Genomic DNA, 22,672 nt, shown 5'->3' on the forward strand with positions numbered 1-22,672 from the left:
TTCTAGTTGTAGAAAAAATGGACAATGTTACTGGTGGCATGGAAAATTCTCATAGAAGGTATACTGAGAAACTCACGGAAGTGGAGAGTGACCTGAAAAAATTGGGTAATTCAAATAAAAGAAAGATGTTAATTATTGCCTGTTTACTTTATTGATTGATCAGATTTCCTTGTCAGTTAATTAGAACTTAAATCCTATTCCGGGGTAGTGGTGTGGGTGTTTTTCCATGCAAAGGAGAAATATGTGTTGTTGGAACTGTTCCCAGAAGGGAGGAAAGACCTTGTGTCTGATCCCTTGCAGAAACCCGGATTGTCCCACATGAAGGAATGGGGAAGAAATTGGATTCAGTTCATAATTATAGGTGAACCTCCCTACTTTACATTTTTTGAAACAATACACAAGCTACATCACAGCCATCCTTCAAAATGTGCACTTCTCTGACTTTTGCAGTGCATTCTCCAGCCGAGTAATATGTACAAAAATGTATATATACTAAGGTAAGGTGTGCATAAAACTTCCTATATTTGTGGAAATAGTAAACAAAAATACATTATATAAGGAGAAATTGCTTTGCAAAACTGTGTAAATTAGGTAAAATTGCATTCAAAGATGTGTATATTAAGAGAAATTCACATTAAAATGCTAATGAATTTTTATTATGATTTTTTTTTTAAAAAATCACAAACTGGTGTGGAAATGTGGAGAATGGAACTTAAGAGAGCAACTATTAACCGGAACTGTAATGCCTCTGATGCATTCTCTGGTGGTTGGCTACATATCAAGCAATTGTAAGCACTGTATATAATGCTATATGTATGTAGCCAGTGAAATGGCATGTTGCTTGGTGTTGGATTTGGAGTTTGAAGACCCATATTCAAATTCACATTAAGTCATGAAGTTCTTTGGGTAGTCTTGTGCAAGTCATTGTTTCTCAGTCAAATCTACTTTGCAGGGTTGTTGTGCAAATAAGCCAAAGGTGGTGGAGGAATCTAAATAAATTAATGTCAGGACAAGCTGAGTTTGGGTTGAGGAGCTGATAGAAACTCTCATTTGCTAGCTCTGCCTTGTTCAACTCTGCCCTGTTAAAAGTGGGTTAGTCCAGTCAACATTAAGCACTTTTAAATCCCATTGACTTTAGTAGGAGCATAAACATATGCTTAACACTCCCACTGAAAACAAAAGGACTTAAAAGTGTTTATCTTGGCTGAACTGGACCCAGTGACTGAAGCACTGACACAGAGGATAATAGAATACAGATAAATATGAATCCCTACCATTTTGAAGCCTTTCTCTCATTAGCACTGGTGTTTCACAAAGTGAGCCTGGTCTGTTTATTTCATTTTTTGAAGCAAATTGGATGTAACAAGGGAGGCCCATAACTCAGTGGTGGAGTGCAAGCTTTACATGCACAAAGCCCCAGGCTCCATCTATGGCATTTCTTAAGCAGCAAAACAGAGAAAGATCCTTGTCTGAGACCTTGGAGTACTCCTGACAGTCAGAACAGACAGTAGTTGGCTATACGGATGAATAGTCTTCCTCTATAAGACAACTCTTTCAGATTCATTCAATGCATTCTAGAGAAAATTAGAACTTATAATGACATCAATGTATTTTATTTCAAATAAACAGGAACTATGTTAATGTGCATAAAATGTATTTTGTTTCAAAGAAAAAGGAACCATCAGCTTATGTCTAGTGTATATACTGTTTTTTTTTGTTCCTGTGGAGTTAAAAATCCATCATATGCCAAAAGATTTTTAGCTTGTTTCATCAGTGGGATTAATTCTAACAATGCAACAAACTATTAAACTGAAGTTCCTCTGCAAAATAATAAACCATAAACTTCCCTAAATTTTCCTTTTCCTTTTTCTCAGATTACCAAACTGGAGAGAAAGCTGTGAGCACCAACACAGAGCTTTCAAGCTTCAAAGATGACATCCTGGCACTTCGCCAGCAGCTTCATGAGATTTCAGAGAAAACAGCAAAGAACAAAGACACACTAGAGAAGTTGCAAGAGTCTGGGAATGTGTTGGATGACCAGCAGAGCCAAATTAAAGGTGTTTTGGATAGCAACTCTTTCATGATTTTAAGTGTCAACAAAACTCTCCAGGCTTACAATAGCTACATCAACGATCTTCAGCAAGACACAAGTAATATTCAGACAAGTTTGCAAAGTCAAATGCACTCACACAACATAGTGATCACAAATCTAAATAATCTGAATCAGACACAAGTTCAGCAAAGAGATCTTATCAGTGCTTTGCAGAGATCTGTGGATGATACAAGTCAAGCTATCCAAAGAATCAAAAGCGACTTTCAAAACCTTCAGCAGGTTGCCCTCCAAGCAAGGAAGGACACAGACTGGCTTAAAGAGAAAGTGCAGAATTTGCAGACATTAGCGGCCAACAACTCAGCTTTGGCCAAAGCTAATAATGATACACTTGAAGATATGAGCAATCAACTTAGCTCATTCAGCGGACAGATGGAGAACATCACTACTATTGCACAAGCCAATGAACAAAGTTTGAAGGATATCCAGGAACGCCACAAAGAATATGAAAACGGAACATCTGCCAAGTTTAGCCAGCAAGACGAGCGATTTCATAACTTCGAGACAGATATTGTCAACATCATTAGTAATATTAGCTACACTGCCCATCACTTGCGGACACTAACTAGCAATCTCAATGATGTCAGGACAACATGCACAGATACCCTTAGTAAACATACAGATGAGCTGACTTTTATGAACAACACATTAGCAAATATTCGCCTGGATGCTACTGCTCTTAGAATGCAACAGGATGTGATGAGGACAAGATTAGACATTGAAGTATCCAATTTATCAGTAGTAATGGAAGAAATGAAGGTGGTAGATTCTAAACATGGCCAGCTCATTAAAAATTTCACAATACTACAAGGTAAGAAATGTCTTGGATAATCCTTTATGCGTGGAACCAAGATACTGCCTAGTAATACTCAGTGTGTATCATATGAAATGAAATCATATCGAATCTGTTGTTTTTAAAAAACCTAAAACATGGAGCTGTCCACTAAGAATGATTTCAGATACATTGATTTCCTGTAGCCGTCACCTAAAATCCACATATTCAGGATACCAGATCCCCATGACAATGGGTGCTGATGCAAATAGATAGCTTGGCTCAGTCGACCCAGGCAGTACAGTTACAGTTGTGCCAAAATAGCACAATAGTTCTATTTTCCTCTCTGCACTGCTTAAGAAGCACTTGTTCTTTGTGGTACTACATATTAAACTTGCCAGTCTGGTGCTAACTGAATTTCTGGGAATTACAGAAGCGTCCTTCCTTTTTCTTAACACTAGCTTGACAGATGGTTCTGCACCTGAATATTCTGTAGTATGGTTGAGTGTGGTTGATTGTTTGATAGTCTGTCATCTTCTAAGCTGTACCTGTATTTTCACTGTGAACCTTGCACATCACCACCTTGATTAACTTGGCTATAGAATGAGCACATGTATTTTGTATGACTTCTTGTAATTCAAGGTTTCTGCTTTTTGCATGTCTGCCTGTGCTCTCTGTCAGTTTGTTGATGGTTTGAGTAGCTGAAAAGGAAATAATGCTAGATATGCATGAAAACAGCTGTGTATCTTTATGCTTGAGCCATTAAATTGGTGAAATCCCCCAAGTCAGGGGGTCAAAGTAGGGGAGACAGGCCTTAAAACTTTAATCAGTGGGGATTCAAAGATATTTATTTTTGAGGTAATTTTGACTTGATGTATTTCTGTGATAGGGAATGAAATAGTAAATATGATACCCTTTCCTCCTAACAATCAAGTAATTCATTAAAAGGTAACTAATCAACTAAACATTCTTCAAGTTCTGCTGTGGGATTTGAAAAAGTTGGAGGATATGCAATATCAAGAAACACACACACACAAAATCCAAAATGAAACAGGATGTCTGTAGTTGGAAAAAAAGTGATTAGTGCTAAATGCACATATTCTGAACAAAGTCAAAGAAAATGGGGCTAGTAGTGGAGCAAGAATAGTGGGGGGAAAGTCAGATATTACTGGACGTTTGCCCAAACACATATAAAGGATATTGAACATAAGTCTGTACTTTATTAATGAAGGACTAATTTTCATGTTAAATGCAGGAATTAAAGGCACCAATTGATATGAAACACAAGATGAGGTCAAGACTGCACAAACAATTGTGGTGGATTCTGTAGCACAATTACATGGAAACCTGTTGTTTTGAGCATTTCAAAATTTAATATAAAATGTGGAGTAGACTGCTCTCTCACAAATAAATATAAGAAGAAATAGCTGTGTTCTTTTAGCAATTAATGTACAGCTGGTATAGCACAGTGGGGAGGACAGCTTGGCTGTGAGTCCAGAGTCTGAGTTCATATTCCCGCGTGTGTCTCCTGGGTATCAAGGGCCAGCTAAAGATCACCCCCACAATGAGTGGCTCAGGAATTATGTGCCCTACCACCTGTGCAGCTGTAGGCATGCTGCATAGTCCCAAGGAGCTGGCAGTTGCGGACAAGGCTTGTGCAGCTGTGGCCAGCTGAGCAGGCCCTAGCCAGCTGTGGAGGACTAGTCTCAGAGGGAGGCAATGGTAAACCCCCTCTAAATACCACTTACCATGAAATCCCTATTCATAGGGTCACCATAGGTCAGGATCGACTTGAAGGCAGTCCATTTCCATTTTTTTTAGCAATTAATATAAACCAATTGATCTGGGCTCTTCCCAACCTGACTTGCAACTTAGATTTTTCCATCAAATACATATCCTCCTGCACCTGCCTGGAATTTGAATGTTCTGAAATTAAGTACCATCTCAGTAAAACCACAGAATTTCTACAGCATAGTCTAACAGGCAAAGGAGTGTGTCAGCCCTAAAATGTCAATCTCTACAAAGGAGGAAATGAATTAAAAATAATAGTTGCAATGTACCCCAAACAGATCAGTTTTGGCGAAAACATTAACAGCTGATTAATGCTGTGTTTTTGAAAAGCCAGGGTTACAGCCTTTTCTTTTTACATCAAAGAACACTTTCTGAAAAATGCACTAACATAATTTTCATTGCCTTTTCATCTGTTCTAATTATCAAGAATTTCACAGGTATTAATACACATATTGGATTGTATGAACTGTGCAACGATTTGTTAATGTGAACATGTTTCATGGCATATGCTAAGTGTGCCACTGTACCATAGATCTTAAAACATAAAAACACACCAAAAAAATGGATAGAGAGAATTTCCCCCCCTTTCTAATTATAGAACCAGGTGACAGCCAATGAAGCTGAATGGTAGGAGAGTCAGGACTGATAAAGGAAGTACATATTCACATAGCACATAGAATGATGGAGTTCACTACCACAAGATGTATCAGATAACCACCAACTTAGATGGCCTTAAAAGAGGACTAGACAAATTCATGGAAGATGAGACTATGAAATGGCTACTAGTCATTATGCTTATATGCTTTCTCCAATATGCAAGGCGGTATGCTTGTGAATACCAGTTCCTAGGAATCATGGGCAGAAGAGTGCTATGTGCTCATGGCCTGCTTGTGGACTTCTCATAAGTATCTGATTGCCCACTGTGACAACAGAATGCTGGACTAGACAGTCCTTTTGTCTGTTCCAGCAAGGCCTTATATTCTTCAGTCTCCTCCAGTCTGACAGACACGGGAACAATCTTGATGCCTTAATGTTCTTCTCTTTCAGTTCAGTGTTATTAAGCAATGGAGGCCAGTGCAGATGCAACACTGAAGGTCTATTAAAACTGGTGAAAAGATTTGGAGTGGTTCATGAGACTGTGCACTTATGCTGCAACTGTTTTTTCATGACCCTGTAAAAGTGGGGAAGGGCCTTTTGTGGGTTTTAAAGAGACAAAGGACATGGAATATTATAAAGTGTTTCTGTATATGCAATGGAAAAATAAAACAGGTCATAGTTAAAGATAAGCAAAATCACAGTTTCCCGTATTGTCTATATTATATCTATAACAGTTCTGTGGGCTCCTGCCAGGAGGAAGGGCGGGATATAAATCAAATAATAAATAAATAAGATCGTTCGTTCGTTCTTGTACTTATGGTCCTACACAACTGTGCCCATTCGTGATTGAGGTTCACTTCTTTGCTTCTTTGTTCACTTCTTTACAATACCATAATGTCTACACAGAAATAAGCTCCATTGTGTTAGAGTATAGGATTGCAGCTTTAAATACATATGCCAAGTGCATCTCATTCCATTCTGTTTTTATTCCTCCTTCCCTGATACTCCAAAGATGGCAATTCATTCCTTTTAAGACCCAAAACTGTATCTTCTTTGTTGAACTCAATTTATGAGGTCACACAACAACTTCTACTCAATATATATATTTCTCAAGAATTCCTTTGTTACCTTGGTAGCCAAGATTTCCTTGGGCTTAACCAGGTATTGGAATGAGTTAAAGAAAAAGAGCCCTGTGAATCATGGATTTTGGAATCATCTCTTCTGGGATAAATAAATATGTAAATAATATAATTAACTCAGATAATAATATTGAGATTTCCTGATGGGTTATCAATTTGTGTTAACAACCCAAATTAACCACCTCAAAAATAAACTTGGGCAACCCTGATCATATAAAGAAGCTCCAGCCACCTGCTTTTTAACAATACCTTAGGTTTGAAGCTTAGTTTCCTGCTAGTTTCTATATTATTATAATATAGTTTCTATATTATTATTATTATATTATATTTCTAGTAATATAAGTACAGTTACAGACTAAGTTCTCTAGTTTCTTTGGAGGAAACTATCACATGTGATAGTATTTTCAAACTAGTCTAAACTTCTAATGAAAATATGCCCTGTAATATGTCAAGTCTCTACTAGTCTCATGCATTACACTTCTAGTATTTTGTTTTTACTATAATTCAATATACAGAATTACCATTTTAACTTTCCCCATGTGTTTGAATTATTTTAGGCCCTCCAGGTCCGAGAGGTCCCAAAGGTGACAGAGGGCCCCAAGGTCCTATGGGTTTTGTTGGGCCCAAAGGACAAAAGGGAGAAAAAGGTGAACCAGGAGCACCAGGACCTCAAGGTGAAAAAGGACCACCTGGACCATTCGGACCACCAGGTGAAAAAGGTGGAAAAGGTTCCAGAGGTTCACCTGGATCCAAAGGCCAGAGAGGTTCAACTGGAAAGACTGGTCTGCCAGGACCCAACGGAGAACCAGGATTACCTGGACCACCTGGCAAAGAGGGCCCTCCAGGCCCACAGGGCCCACCTGGACTTCAAGGTCTACAAGGAATTGTTGGTGAGCCAGGAATACCTGGTCCACGTGGGTTGCCTGGTCTGCCTGGTACTCCTGGAATGCGTGGACCTCAGGGCCAACCTGGACCTCCTGGGCCACCAGGTCCAGGAATACCAGTGGCACTACAAAGTGAGGCTAATGGTAAGCTCTTTGTTCACATGCATCCCTACCAATCTGTCTGCATGCTGCTCTAGTATATTGTTTGGTAATATGTCAGCTACCACATTATATAACATACTACAAGTGAGTACCTGAAACAAAATAGTTGCAGAGTATCCCCATAGAAGAGTATGACTATTCAAAGCCCCAACCACCTTGGACCAGGAGACTTCTACTGTTCATGGGTGGTTCAGGAGGGGGAAACCCAAACAGGACAGTTTTCCCTTTTAAACCACCTTTCAACTTTCCCTCATCTGCTATACAGCAATAATATGCTCAGGTTAAATATTGGTTCTCATCCAATATGGTGGGGTGGGGGAGGAGCCTCCGGAAAGTGGAAAAGTAGGCACTTATCTCCTCCTGAAGCCTCCCCTCTCATAGTGTTTTTAAACCATGACCCTGTTCTCCTCTCCATGATACTATAAAGGCCTCAAACAGGCCAGTTCCCATGCCCATTTTCCTTTTTTTCTTTCTCCTGCTGACACCCTCAGCGTTATGTGGGTTTTGGAGGCCACTGAGCATGCTCCATCCACGTTGGGCTGCGTTTCCCTCCCTTTTCTTTTAATTCACAAACTGATATATTTCTGATTAGCTGTGGAGCAGAAACCACTACTGTTGTGGTGTATCCCAGCCTTTAACAAGAGTTGGGGCTATTATGGGCTCCACTAGTAACTTTGTAGCATTCTTCAAGACTACTGAGGGGGTAGTTTGAAGAGATGAGAAGGGAAAAGGAAACTTTTTGCTGCCAAATTGACCTCCCGTTTGGTATTAAAAGGAATTAAGACAATATTTTGAAGATGTGGTAGTTTTTTCCAGTGAACAGCATCATTACCACCAACATCAATATTATTTATTGTATTTATTCATCACTTTCTACAGAAAGAAATTTCTCAAAGTGACATATTGTTGAACTGTGTCTGGTTTGCCCTTTATATTTGTCTGGAAATTGATTTAAAGGCCAAATTGTTAGAAAGACATGACTGCAGCTCTATGAATAATGGAAATGCCATTTAAATTGTATTCAATACTTGTTTGTCAAATTGATCATCTCCTAAGTGTCTGGATACCACTGTGGTATCCTGCCATTTAGGACATGATCACACATCAGTTCAGCTGTTTATGGGGGCCCAGTTTTCATTAGACCACTGGCTGAACAAGTGTTCCATGTTTCAGGTTGTCCTGTTTATTGGAAGAATTTTACGGGCAACTGTTACTACTTTTCATCAGAAAGAACCATTTTTGAAGATGCAAAGGCTTTCTGTGAAGAGAAATCATCACATTTGGTTTTTATAAACAGTAAAGAAGAGCAGGTATAGAACCACATCTGATATTCTGAGAACAAGAGAAGGCACTTTGGAGGAGGAATCTTCTCAGTAGCATGAATATTAAAGTACTGGGGGGGGGGGCAGAGGGTGTCACATAGTTTCAGTTTTCCAACAGTTTCAACTCAAAACTCAGTAAGGACCAACAGTGGCAACATCAGATCCTTCTTGTTGGGGCCAAGCAACATGAAGATCCATGCTTGCTTTTCTGAACTTTTATTTTACTTAATTGAAGCCATCAGGCGTTACCTGTTTGTTCAAAGTAGCATCATAGAGTAGGATGTGTTACTCTTTTCCCTTCATGCTATCTTCTCAATCATAATTCTGTCCTATCCATGGTCCTATTGGCCCCACAGAGGAAGATAACACCCTTTTGCTTTTGAGGCCATGGGTTGTCAACATGGCATCTGTGGGTGCACATGTCCCAAAGAGACCTTCCTTGGTGCCCACAGAGTCCTGTCCTTCCCCTCCCCCACCACTCTTTGCTGAAATTTAGCCTTGAAAGAACCATTAATAGAAGGCTTGTTTTTTAAAGCCTAATTGCTGATGAAGGGGAGCCTGAGTATACATGTGCTTGGGGATGTGTGCATGGTGCCCACAACAGCTTATCCAGCTTGTGAAGTGCCCATGGGCCCAAAAAGTCTGGCAATCCATTCTAGGCAATGGATTAAGGAGGTTGCTGGTGATTGGGAAAACAGCACAAAGGAAAGAAGGAAACACCCCATCCTTTCCCCCATACTGCTTTGAACCAACTGGCAGCCCTCCTCCTCATGACTATATTTAACTAAAAATAAAATAAAATTAGGGGATTAATCATGGATCTCCTGAGGCCTGTAGTTGAACCCTATCAGGATGATTACTTACAGATGAGTGTCTGAAGCAAAAAAAAATTAAAATGTCTAAATATTTTATTTATAATAACTGATCAATTTAAGTCTATGCTGTATAACTAATGCTACTTCTAACCTGGAACTAGTAGCATGCAACTTTGAATAAAAGGGACTTAAGGGACTTTTATACTCAACACCTTTGCATGTTTTGAGATATGGAATAATGCCACCAGTATTTTCTTCTGTACACAGCAATGGCTAAAAAAACAGGTTATTGCAAAAGGCAGCTTCTGGATTGGCCTCACGGACTCGGCAAAGGAAGATGAATGGCGATGGCTGGATGGAACCTTACCGGAATATATGTATGTGTAGGAAGGATCTTTTCTGTTTTTGCTTTTGGCTTTTTCATTTGTCACCATACAGACAGAATACTGCAGATGGGAAAAATTGCTGCAACGTCATGTAGCAATGCTTTATCAGGAAATGCTACTGTCTTTTGCTCTTCTATACTGAAGCGCTTCACAAAGTTTTATTTCCTTGCCAAAAAAGAAAATAGAATATTGAGTAAAAGTGACATAGAAGAATAGTACGCCAAGGTGCTTGTTACAGAAATTTATTGCAAACTGGGGATGGAGAAATCACAAGGTTTTTTTCCCCTTGGACTTCTTTTACATTTTTTATTAATTTGTATTACAACTGGCCATAAAGAGAGTCCATACAGGAAGTACAGCCTCTCTGCACTTGCATCAGATGTATGTCAGCACTGGAAATAATTTTCTCTCTTCCCCCCCCCCAAAAAAAAACAACCTGAGGCTCAAATTGAGCCAAATTCCTTTTAAACTGAAATCAGGATATACGCTGTCTCACTTAAGGCTAATGCTAGATCAAAGAAACTAAGACCCATAACTCCCACTGAGTGAAATTATGCCTGTCTCCTTCAGTCATTCTGTTTGCTTACTATTTGATATTGTGGCCACACCCACAACATACATTTAATGTACTATTATACCATTTCATTAGTCATGGCTTCCCCCAAAGAATCCTGGGAACTGTGGTCTGTAAAGGGTGCTGCTGAGAGTTGTTAGAAGACTCCTATTCCCCTAACAGAGCTACAATTCCCAGAGTTCCTAGGAAGAGGGAACCACCCTATTAAACATGTGAAGTCACCTTTAGAGCAGCACTTTTTATTATAAAATGGTAGGCAGAGGTAGAGACTCTTGGTGGTGACAGGGGAAGCAGACCATGCAAGAGGAAAGGAAGAGGACATGATAATACAGCTCAAGTCAGATAAAAATGAAATCGGATTGTTGTTGAAATATAAGAAGTCTGAAACCTTGCCAAACCAGCAGTTGCACTGGCATAAAGCCAGGCATGCAGAGATGCTCCTAATTAATATTAAGCTAGAGTGAGTGGCGCAGAGTGGTAAGCGGCGTTCATTTCCAACAGAAGGAGGAAGTTGAATCTCCGGTAAAAGGGGTCGAGGTCCACTCAGCCTTCCATCCATCCGTGGTTGGTAAAATGAGTACCCGGCATATGCTGGGGGGTAAAGAAAGGTCGGGGAAGGAACTGGCAATCCCACCCCATATATACGGTCTGCCTAGTAAACATCGCAAGACGTCACCCTAAGAGTCAGAAACAACTCGCACTATAAGTGCGGGGACACCTTTACCTTTTTTAGAGACTATCATCATTGTTTGTATAGAGTGTGCAACATGCAAACTAGGTAAAAAAACTGTCATCTAAACTCTAAGAAGGTGTAATTTTGGTAGATGCCAAACTGCCATTTTCTTTTTACCTATTTTAAACACAAAAAGCTTAAGACAGACATACGGCTGTTTATGCAGCATCTCTTTTTCGGTGTTTACCGTATGTTGTATTTTCTGTGTACCCTTGTAATCTAAAGGCCAATAGTCATGCAAGCTAAATGTAAATGTTTGTTTGTTTGTTCTAGAAAACTTGGTGCCTTCCATAGTCAGGGCTGGTTCCAGGTTTCTGGGGGCCCTTGGGCACAGGGTATCAGTGGGTCTTTGGCCCCTCTCTTTCCTCCTCAAACCACATTCCTCCTCCCTTGTGACCCCACTCCTTTCAAAGAAAGCAAATCTTTGCCAATATTGCAACCCCTTATAAAATAAAAAAACAAAATATTGATTTATTTTAATTTGTTGGGGTAAATTTACCTATTTTGTAGGCCTCCTAAGAATTTATTCTGGTTTTCCATGTTAATGATAGGCAGATTATATGAATAATATCAGAGCGTGGGATCTTCCACAGAATGTACTGAGAAATAATTCTTTTTTGCAGTTTCTGTTGGCTTCTCTACTTTAATGTATTCACAGACAAAAAAAGTGTGTGTGGGGGTTGTATCCATCTTTTCCTGTCACTTGCAAAGATCTTTGAAAAAAGTACTTCAAATAAACATTTCAATTTTCTACCAGGATTTTCTGCTCACATAGGAAGCTGCCTTTTACTGAGTCAGATCATTATTCCATCTAGCCCAGTACTGTCTACACTGAATGGCAGCAGCTGTCCAGGCAGGAGTCTCTCCCAGAAGGTCTCTTAGGTTCAGTCCCTGATGGCATCTCTCCTACCTGGAGATGCCATTGAGGACTGAATCTGAGGGACCTTCTGCATGCAAGGCAGATGCTGCAATGGTCCTTTCCCTGCACTCACAACTTACTCAACTGAGCTGAGATATTGAGAGGCATTCTAGAATTAATCTTAGAACCCCTTATTGCCACGTGGCATTGTTATATCAGAGCACCAGGGCATGACAAGGACAGAACAGTAAATTTTAAAGGCAAATACTATTTTTAAAAAGTTAAAATTCTATTTCTAAAACAAAGGCATTCACAATAATTCAGCTACAATTCACCTATATGTTAAGGAGTGTGTATAGTGTACAAAAATGGCACTAAAGGGTACCTCCACATCACAGGGCTTACATGCAGAGAAACCTTCAGATACAGTAGACCCATATAAACGCAGATGCAACACAATACTCCAGCATGCCTCACTCCATCAGAAACTCTCATAAAAATGTCTAATAAGAGGAATCACCTTTGATGTCTAGTGCAGAATAAATACACAGCACTGGTGGAGATTTAATGCTCTTAGTACTATTAGTATAGCACTTTGTGTGAAGGACTGAAAAAAAGGGCCTTTCTAGGGACAAACAATTAGTTTCTTACCACCAGGCATCACAAATGTACAAGTTTCCAAGTTAAAGAGCAACATAACTAGGACCTCCTGCCAGATCTGGTTTCAAATCCTTGCTCAGCCATGAATTTCACTGGATGACCTTGTTTCTCTGTCTAACCTACTTCTCAGAGGTGTTGAGAGGATAAAGTGGGGAGGGAATGGAACCATCTTTGAGCTCCTTATAGAAAAAGCAAGATATAAATTAAAATAATAATAGGAGGTTCCCAGCTACAACTGGGATGGTGGAGAGGCAGGAAGGGAGAAAGGGAATTCATATACAAAAGCCACAGTACAGACCTGAACAATGGAAGCTTGCCTGAAAAGAAGCTCTACACACATGCACATACAATCACATCAGTGGGGCAAAGGGAATGAGGGGGTGGGAGGCAAAAATTATTATGCAATTAAAGCTGCAGTCCAATGCATTTACATGGGAATAAGTCCATTGAACCCAGTGGAGCTTTCTGAGTAGAAATTATCGGATTGCAGCCTAGAAAACCAGGAAAGCCTTCTTACCTTCCTTCTAAGCTCCACATCCCACTCTTAGGCTGCAATTCTAACTACATTTGCCTGGGAGGAAGCCCTTCTGAATTCAACAGGGCTTACTTCTGAGCAGACATTAGAACAGACATAATTAAGCTCTTTTCCAGCCACTTCCTCTCCTCAGCATTGCCTCACTTCTACTGCCACAGGCCAGTAAGCTCTGCCCTCGTCCCATGCCTGAAAGGATAGGTGGGGCAGCTCCTTAGCAACCTTCCTGGTGCTTTTCTTCCCCAACAGTGGTGCAGCTGAGCGGACAGACTCTTGCTTTGGCTTGCTTGCGCCATTGCCCGCCAATTCCCTCCTCTGCCGCTGGCCTGCTCTTATCCCGGGAGGGCCCCCTGGTGCCCTGTGTGAGATGCTGGGCCCTCGGGCCTGTGCCCCACCTGGCCATGTGCTAGCACCGGGCCTGCCCACAGTGTAACTCAGACTCCATGAGCTGGACAAGCATGTTCCTAAATTCTTATGTTCTTTAGCTTTAGGTGTTGTAGCACCATTTCAGCTAGCAACCACAGATTTGTGCTTAACAAGCTGTTTCTTCAATAAAGATAAGCCTTTAAAATTCTGAGATTGGCAGCACATTTTGTTTATCAAATCAAGTGATTTTGGGCCCATCATGTGAAATTCTAAGTTGAATCCTACCTCCCTCTGTAAAGATTACAAAACCTTTAGGAGTTTTGTTCATTTCCAATCCAAAGTATAATTTCCTAGGCAGATAGTATATCTTCCTTTCCAATGACACAACAGAGGGCTGATGACACATGCATATAAAACTATCTTTGCCACAGGATAGTCCTTGTGATGTTAGATGGTCAACTGTGAAAATGCCTTGGGTTTATGATACTTTACTACTTTCTGTTATGCCTATTCCAGTGCATTAGATAACTAGAAATGTTGTGCTTGCTTTGATTTGGGGATGCATATATAAATCCAACAGGAAGACATCTTTATATCCCAGTAGCTATTCTATAGCTGCTTCTCCCAGTAGCTATTCTATCTCTGCAATAGGAAGCAGCCAAATGCTGCCCCATAGTTTGTCCATCCCCTCCTCATGTATCCTTGTACATCCCCAAGTCAGAACAAAGTTCAGTGGACTAATTTTAGGTTTTTGAGCTTTGGCAGCTTGTTGAATTGATTCTCTTCTCTGCAGCCCAGATGTTTTCCATTTCCAAGAAGAGTCATGCATTGTTTGTTATAAGGAGTATGTTTTCTGCTTCAGAACAGATTGTTGGTATTTTATTTTTGTTTTTATTAATCTCACATGTCACAGTATCACATGGCGGTTTGTTATTTGTGTTGTGGAATGATCTATTTTCTGTTTTGTTGAAAGAAACTGGAGTGCTGGGCAGCCCGATAACTGGAAACATGGCCATGGACCAGGGGAAGATTGTGCCGGGTTAATTCATGCTGGGCTCTGGAATGACTTTCACTGTGAAGATGTTAACAGTTTTATTTGTGAACAAGAGATGGACAAAGGTATGCTAGAACCTTACTAGGCAAGATTCTCACTTGCCACAAATGCCAAATCCCAAGCCAAGTTTACACAGCTGACATAAGGGGGAATCCAGTCCTCTGGGAAGAAGATTGCAGTTCAATCCATTGTAGCAACTGTGTACAGATCAAAGCTTATTTCTAGTTCAGTTTTCATTCTTCAATCCATTGAGTTTCCAAAGTGCTGGCAAATACCCAATTACTGTGCAGCCCTTCTAATGATCTGGGGTGTGTGTGTGTAAAAATATGTACTCCATATATTCTGCACAGTTAATGTTCAAAAACATAGCCACCTCATTATGAAGCAAAATCTATACAATACATTTATCTTTCCAGTTAACCCTAATGTGTTTCAGAATTCAGAAATACAAGCATAACTTCAGCAGTAGCAGCAGCAGCAGCAACAGCAGCAACAACAACAACCAGGAGTTTACACCAGATGAGGAGAACATTAGGCCTTCCAGATGTTGCTGAGTTACAACTCCCATCATCCCTTGCCATTGGCCATGTTTGCAGGGGCTGATGGGAGTTGTAATTCAACAACATCTGGAAGGCCAAAGGTTCCCCACACCTGGTGTACACCCAACTGCTGAATTTAGTTCACACCCTGAATCAGCACTTCAGAAAACATCCTGATTCGGCCTGAAGTGCTTTGAAGGCTGTTCAATTCATTCCAAATCCCAGTGCAGTAATCCGAAGGATCATCTCTCCTGCATTCACTATTGGGGGGGGGAGGTATAGCTATAACTTTTTTTCCCTTTGGAAATAATTGGATTAAATTTGCAGGCATAATAGCCTCTCCTGAATGGACAAACAGGTCCATGATGCGGTTTTTTGGTTGTTGTTTTTTGGAAGAGGGGGCTTGTGCTGGACATCTTTAAAGTTTTTTTTAAAGGAACCATGTATAACTCTGTTGTTGTTGGTTTTTTGGCAGAATTGGTTGAAATTTGCATGCTTGCTAGGGGATGAATTTGCCCAGTATCAGAAGGACAGCTGAAGTGGTTTTCCTGCAAGGGCAGCTTTTACAGTTTGGCATGGTTAAACCCTGGCATTTTTCTCATATGGTAATCCTTGGGGAGAAATGTTTCCATTTTTGCAGACACAGTCTGCACCTTTTAAAAAATAACATCCCTGAATCTCCCCAAAGCACTTTGGCTGTTCAAGTGCTTTAGGTCAGGGCGCTTTAAAGAGATCCCACTTACGCTTGGGACCCATCCAAATCTGATGCACATGCCTAGTGGCAACAGTACCCCAGAACTGCTGAGGTTTCTGGACTATAGTCTATGATAAAGCCAAGAACTGCTTTCTAATAATTGTGTAGCAGTAACAAATATGTACTGCATCCCTATGAGGGTATATCTGTCATCATGTCAGCACCACACACAGATTAAGGCTCTACTATCCAGTCACGTGTAAGTAAATGCCTTATGTTTTAAATTGATTAATGTGTGGTTTTAAATTGTATGTTGATATTTTGATGTTGTGAACCGCCCAGAGAGCTTTGGCTATGGGGCGGTATAAAAATTTAATAAATAAATAAATAAATAAATAATACCAGAGATGTGTACACACCATACATTTACTTCCCTCAAAGAGTCCTGGGAACTGTAGCTTACCCCTCATTGGGCTACAATTTCCAGGACCCTTAACAAACTACAGTTGCCAGGATTCTTTGGGGCAAGTCATGTGCTTTCAATGTATGGTGTGCATGCAGCCTAGATGTTATTTGGGAGATCTGTGATTGGACCTACCAACAGAATTTTCTGTTCTAAGGGCAGCCATGGAAGAATGGGGTCTAATCCTTTCTCTCCATATCATTACCTTCTGTCCACAGTTGCAGAGGGGGAAACATACTGTAACTTATTGCCCATGGACGTTTCCTCTTCCTCAGGAGCAATTTGGATCAGAGCTATGGCTGTTTTTAGAACAAGAAAATTATGTTGGGAGATTCAACCATGGCTCTCCCTTGTAACATGTAGTTTGAAAAGTAACTGAGACAGATAGAGACAGAAAACCCAGCCAATATAATTTTTCCCCTTGTACTGATGTGGAGAAACTTAATGGCCATCAAATAAGGGCTGTGGGCAGAATGAGCGTTTGTGCACTGGAAAACAGGTCCTAGAAGCTGATGCCACCTTTTTGTCCAGCAGTGCAAATACATAAAATACTTTTAGAAAAGCAGCAATTTCTAGAAAGCAATGATCTCTTTCACTTTAAAAAGAAATGTAGAATATTTAAATATAAACTACAATTTTCACAGACTTCTTGATTTCAGTAAGTCTCTTCAGAAAAAGAATCATTCAACATTTTGCCGTTGCAAACAAAAAATAAAGCACATTCTCCATAACATCTAGCAAACTTCATAGCAATTAAAAACTGCTGTTGACTTTAGCATACAAATACCTGATGTTTTCCCTCTACAGCAAATTGCTTTTGGGAGGGGAAATTTTTAATCATTCAAATAATGCAAGTGGAAACCCCCAGCACTGCAACCTTAATCTAAATTGCATTTCCTCAGGCTGGGCTGTCCCTACCATTAGGCAGAGTGAAGTGGCTGCCTCAGGTGGCAGCTGCTGGAGGGTGTGGGGGAGCAGCAGCAGCAACAGCTGCTCTGGCTGCTCCTATATGTTGGAGGACAGAGCTGTGTGTGCCAGATAGCCTGCCCTGCACCCTGTAAATTAATCTTGCTGCTCTCAGTGTAGTGGAGTACCCTGTGCCATCACCACTGTTGAAGTAAGATTCAACAGCCAATTTATCCAGCTTCTATACATGGAAGGAGGGGTACCACTTGGGCTGGTCCTGCTCCCAGGCTGCAGGTAACTTTAAAGAAAAAAGTGGAAAATCCAGTCCAATCATTGTTAAATTGCCATAACCTACCCTGGAACCTTATAGCGAAGCCTGGATAAGAAATCAATATGGTGATGAAGACAACCACCAGCTGCACAACGCCCCTTCAGGGAAAACTACATGTTGCAATCTAAACACAACTCCATGTTTGCTTTTTAACTCTAAGGAGGTTGAGTGTATTTGCAAGGAAGAAAGACTGTGTGGGAAGAAAATGCTTTATATTTCTTATGAATTCTCCCCTGCAAGTCTTCAACTTTTCCCAGCTGGGCTCCAAGACTGACAATAAGCCTAACCAGGAGTGGGGAATTGTCTGAGGGCTCATTTGCAGCGGACACAGGAGGGTTTATCTCCCTACACCTACCTGCTGCCCATGTTTTCCTCTACAAATGTCCACTGTTCCCAGATTTGTGTTACCTTGGCAAATATGGGTTTGGAAAGCTGAGTTTGTCAAGGTGACATGCAGTTCTGCTCTTAGTCTATGGGTTTTTAAAACCAGAACTTGCTTTTATAGCACTTTAATGTGTTGCTTTTTCCTTTCCTGCTTTAGCTGGGGCTCCAGGATTGTAATAGGCTGTGAACTGAAAGACACAAATGAGTGAAATTTCCTGAATGATGAAGTATCTTCTGGGACAGAATCATCACCCAACCAAAAGAGGGAGCACTGAGAACTTTGATGGGAAAAAAAATCATCAGCGCAATTCATTCTCCATGTCTTCTAATTTTTCAGAGGTTTTACAACCTGTTGCACAAAAGCACTGACTGGAAGTACAATTGGACTAAACCAGCTACAGATCCTTCTCAACTTTAATACATAAAAATACTGAAGATTTATAAAAGAATGGACAATGCCAAGCTGACTACAAATCACAACCTTTCCATAGGAAGAAAATCCAATACAAACCTACTATGTAAACACAACAGCCACTTCCTAAAATTCCAAATATTGGCAAATTATATAAATATACATTTATAAATATATATATATAAATTTTTATATAAATACCTATAGGCCAATTCTGATCAGTAATATAGAATATACTTTTAAATTTTTTGTATTTTTGTACAAAATATTTGCCTATTACATTGGTCTTTTTAACTTCCTTTTTATATGTAGTACACAGATGCCAAAGAAAATAGCAGTGATACTACTTATTCACTAGAAGAGATTGTCAGGTATAGGTCTCATCAGTTAAAAACACATATTTTGATTTAATATATATATATATATTTCCCAGATAAATCACCCTAGTTTAATAACTTTTGAAAATGACTATAGGTGGCATTTGTAGTATTTTATGCAAGAGTGTATAGCAGCTGTCACCAACCTGGTGCCCTCCAGATGTTTTGGAATTCTATATCCCTCAACTCCAGCTAGCACAAGCATGCTGACTGCGGCTGATGGGAACTGTAGTTTAGAACATCTGGAGGGTACCGCATTGGCAAAGGCTGGCACAGACCATGTTGTGATTTATCCCCAAGACAGATATGATGCAGTTCTCAAATACCTTTCTTCTGACTTGGTCCTATTTAATGTGATGGGATGACTGGAATATGCAGAGAATAAACCACATGGGGATGGGAGCCTAACAGCCCTGTCCTCATGGAACACCTGATACTATTCTGCCTTCAAGGAAGTGGGGTCATGCTTGAGGAAAGAGGCCAGAACTCAGTAGCAAAGCAGAATGTCCGGGTTCAATCCCTAGTATTTACAATTAAAAGGGGTAGTAGCAAGTGATGGGATAGACCTCTGCCTGGACAGCTACTAATGCCAGGCTAGATGAGGAAATAGTCTGAACTGGTGTAAGGCAGATTCCTATGTTCCCATTCTATCCTTATCTATAGGGTTTCTGTTGGTCCTGGGGACTCAACTGTAATACATACAAATGGAAACTCAAGGCCAAACTAGACAATGCAGTTCAATATGTGTAACTTGTCCCCAAAGGCATTTCGGAGAGACCAATGGGCAATACAACAGCAGGGGATACTTAACCCTTGCCTTTCCAGCCATTTTTCTGCGCCAAGTCAGTCCCTCCAAGCTGCTGCTCTTTTCTCTGCAGGGACGAATGACTGTCAAGGAAAAGGTTAAGCAGCTCCTTCCCAGAGCTGCTCCTCTGCTTCTTGTCAACCTCACCAAACCTCCTGCTTTGGGGATTTTTTCTTTTTAAGACATTGAGGAAAATCTAGTTTGGTTCTCAGCTGGCACAAATACTGGCATTAAGAAATCCTGGACAAGCATAATGTTCAAGAATGAACTGTACTTAAAATAAATATTGTGTTCAAAATTGTCACACATTTTGACCTTCATGAGAGTAATGTGACATTTGTGTGTAGAAGGAATCATGCAACTATGTGTATTTTGATTTAGCAGAAATGTCTTATGATCACTTGTTGCTGAAGGTTCTGGGTACCTAAAAGGAATTTGTTTTGTCAGTGGCGTCACTAGGGTTGGTGTCACCCGGTGCAGCCCGCAGCGCCTTCTCTCTGACTCCGAGCGAGCGCATGGCCGCATACGCGGCCACACGACAGGACCCAGGAGCGCGCCGCCGCCTCGTTGTCTGCCACCGCTTCCACCTTCTAACAGGAAGGCAGCCAGCGTGCCACACGAAGGCTCTAGGCGGTGCCGGGGGGGGCGGCTCTGGGTGTCACCCCTGTCTGGTGGTGTCACCCGGTGTGGCCCGCACCTGCCGCACCCTCCTAGTGACGCCCCTGCGTTTTGTCATACAGCAAGTGAACTGATGATGTACAGAAGCTAATGCCGACAAATATCAAAGTGGCCTTCATATTTTTTCCCCTGAAATGTTTTGCTCAAACATTAGTATCACTCATTCCTCTCATCTGCTCCATTCCAATTAAATAACATTTGCTAAAACTTTACTATTTCCTTCTGTGCCTAACTTTCCTCAATATTTGCCCTGGTTAGTGTTACAGTGAATAATCAGTGAATAAACAGGAAAGTTTAGAAATCTATGCAGATAAGGCGAAAGGTGATCTATCTCCCTGTTGTTTTATCCCCAAGGAACATTTCATTTTACTATTTACTGTTGCATCTAAGCTATTTTCAGATGTTACCCTGCTTCTCCTTCTGGCATTCAGTTAACTTGAAAAGCCCCCCCCATCTTTATTCTTTATTGGAACACCAGAATAGGGTCCTCCACACATGCAGCTTGTACCAGTGGAGGCTGGCTTGAGGCATTCAGTTAATGAATTGATTCTGTCATTCTGATGCCACTGCCCTGTCTCCTGGTAAATCACCTCAATCTCCAGACTCTCAGGTTTCATTTTTTAAAAAATTAAGTTTCTAGGTGGTCTGGTTCAAGGGATATACACCAAAATGTCAATCCCCACAACGTCTGTTAAATGAGTTCATAGCTGGCTGCTCTAACCCTGCCCTTTCAGTTTTGTAGCCACTAGAAGTCAGGGTTGTGATTGACAAGGGATTTGTTGACCTCCAAGCAATAGATCCCATTGCAAGTCCAGAAAAATGTTGTTTTTTTCCTGCGTGTCTAAAAAATCTCATAAATTGAGTAAGTTTATAGCTTTCAGCAGTAGCCAAAGTCTCTTTATCTCTAAATACCATTACAATGTGCTATGCTTTTCAAATTATGAGGAGTCAAACAAGTTTAAATTTTCCTAGGCTGCTGAAGAGGGCAGTGTTTTGAAAACCTTCCCAATATGAAGCGTTAATCCTATACACTTTTCTGGGAGAAAAGCTGCAATGCTAATCCCACATACCCTGAGTAAACCCCATTGAATTCAATAGGACTTGCTTTTGAGTATACATGGTGAGGATTGTGCTGTAAATTAATGGGACTTATGAGTGAACATAGCAAAGAATTGTGCTTGTATTGTAAATCTTTCTCTCCCCCTCCCATCCTATTTTTCAAAGCAATAAGACAGGTGTCACTGCTATTATTATGCAGGAAACTAATACTGATTTCATTTTTTTTAAAAAAAGTTCTGCAATGACCAACTGGTTTTAACAATAAACAATTATATGGGGTGTATGCATTTTATATCTCCAGTGTGTGTATATATGGAGCCTTTCCAACATCCCTGTGGGGTAAGGTTGCCGATTGGAAGCCAAGGCAGCTCACAACAAGAAATAAATCCCTTTAAAATCCAATAAAAAAACAAGTATAAAACAATTGCAAAACAGCTTAAATTGCATGATTCTGAATTTAGGGTTGAGTGAAGTTTGTTATCACTGGAGGTTGCAGTTCTGTGCATGTTTCTGAGTTTGAGTAATCCCCATTGAATACATTGGGACTTGCTTCTCAGTAAACATGCATAGGATTTCACTATAAATATCTTTACAGGTTGTTTAAATAATAAACATATTTGAAAATCATGCTTATATAAATATTTCTTCATACTATGTCCCGATAAGTATCTGATTTCACACTATGGTTGTACATTATTATTTCCTCTACATTTTAAATGAGCCCTTCCTCAGGGTGTTCATGGTTCCTCTCTGTTGTTTTCATCCTGAGGGGTAGATTTGGCTGAGAGATGGGGAATAGCCCATGATCACACAGTAAACTTTGTAGCTCATTTCCATTTTAAAAAATTAATTAAAATGATTTACATGCAGGCAAAGTTTATAAAGTAGATCCACACAATACATTTAAAGCACAGCAAGCTCACATTTAAAGAGCATGACTTTCCCCAAAGAATCCTGGGAAGTGTAGTCTCCCCCTCACAGCTATAGTTCCCACCACCCTTAACAAACTACAGTTCCTATGATTCTGTGGTGGGAATCATGTGCTTTAAATAGGTGTTGCATGTGCTTTAAATGAATGGTGTGGATCTGCTCTAAATATGCTGTGCATTCATTAGTGAATTGAAAAGAACAATTTTAAAAGATACTTTTTTAAACAGGGAAGGGCTGTAGCTGTAGTGGTAAGGCATATGCTTTGCATGCAAAGGTCCAAAATCCAATATCTGGAAAAGACTCTTGCCTAGAATTCTGGAGAGCCAGTGCTAATCCAT

General features: G+C 40.3%; 1 protein-coding gene across 2 annotated transcripts in view; it reads left to right on the forward strand.

Moving 5' to 3' along the window:
- COLEC12 (collectin subfamily member 12) overlaps positions 1–22,018 on the forward strand; it is a 169,867-nt gene extending 147,849 nt beyond the window's left edge. Inside the window, exons 4-11 of one of the 2 annotated variants that reach the window (XM_061596699.1) lie at positions 7–105; positions 705–788; positions 1,875–2,921; positions 6,967–7,437; positions 8,629–8,765; positions 9,860–9,969; positions 14,676–14,821; positions 18,231–22,018. In XM_061596699.1, coding sequence (XP_061452683.1) covers positions 7–105; positions 705–788; positions 1,875–2,921; positions 6,967–7,437; positions 8,629–8,765; positions 9,860–9,969; positions 14,676–14,821; positions 18,231–18,250 — 2,114 coding nt within the window. In that variant the 3' untranslated portion in view covers positions 18,251–22,018. The remainder of the gene's footprint in view (positions 1–6; positions 106–704; positions 789–1,874; positions 2,922–6,966; positions 7,438–8,628; positions 8,766–9,859; positions 9,970–14,675; positions 14,822–18,230) is intronic. The other variant, XM_061596709.1, reaches the window with a different exon arrangement.
- Positions 22,019–22,672: the final 654 nt, after the last annotated feature.

This window comes from Rhineura floridana, chromosome 1, assembly GCF_030035675.1.
Source record: "Rhineura floridana isolate rRhiFlo1 chromosome 1, rRhiFlo1.hap2, whole genome shotgun sequence".
In the NCBI taxonomy this organism is placed as follows: Eukaryota; Metazoa; Chordata; class Lepidosauria; order Squamata; family Rhineuridae; genus Rhineura; species Rhineura floridana.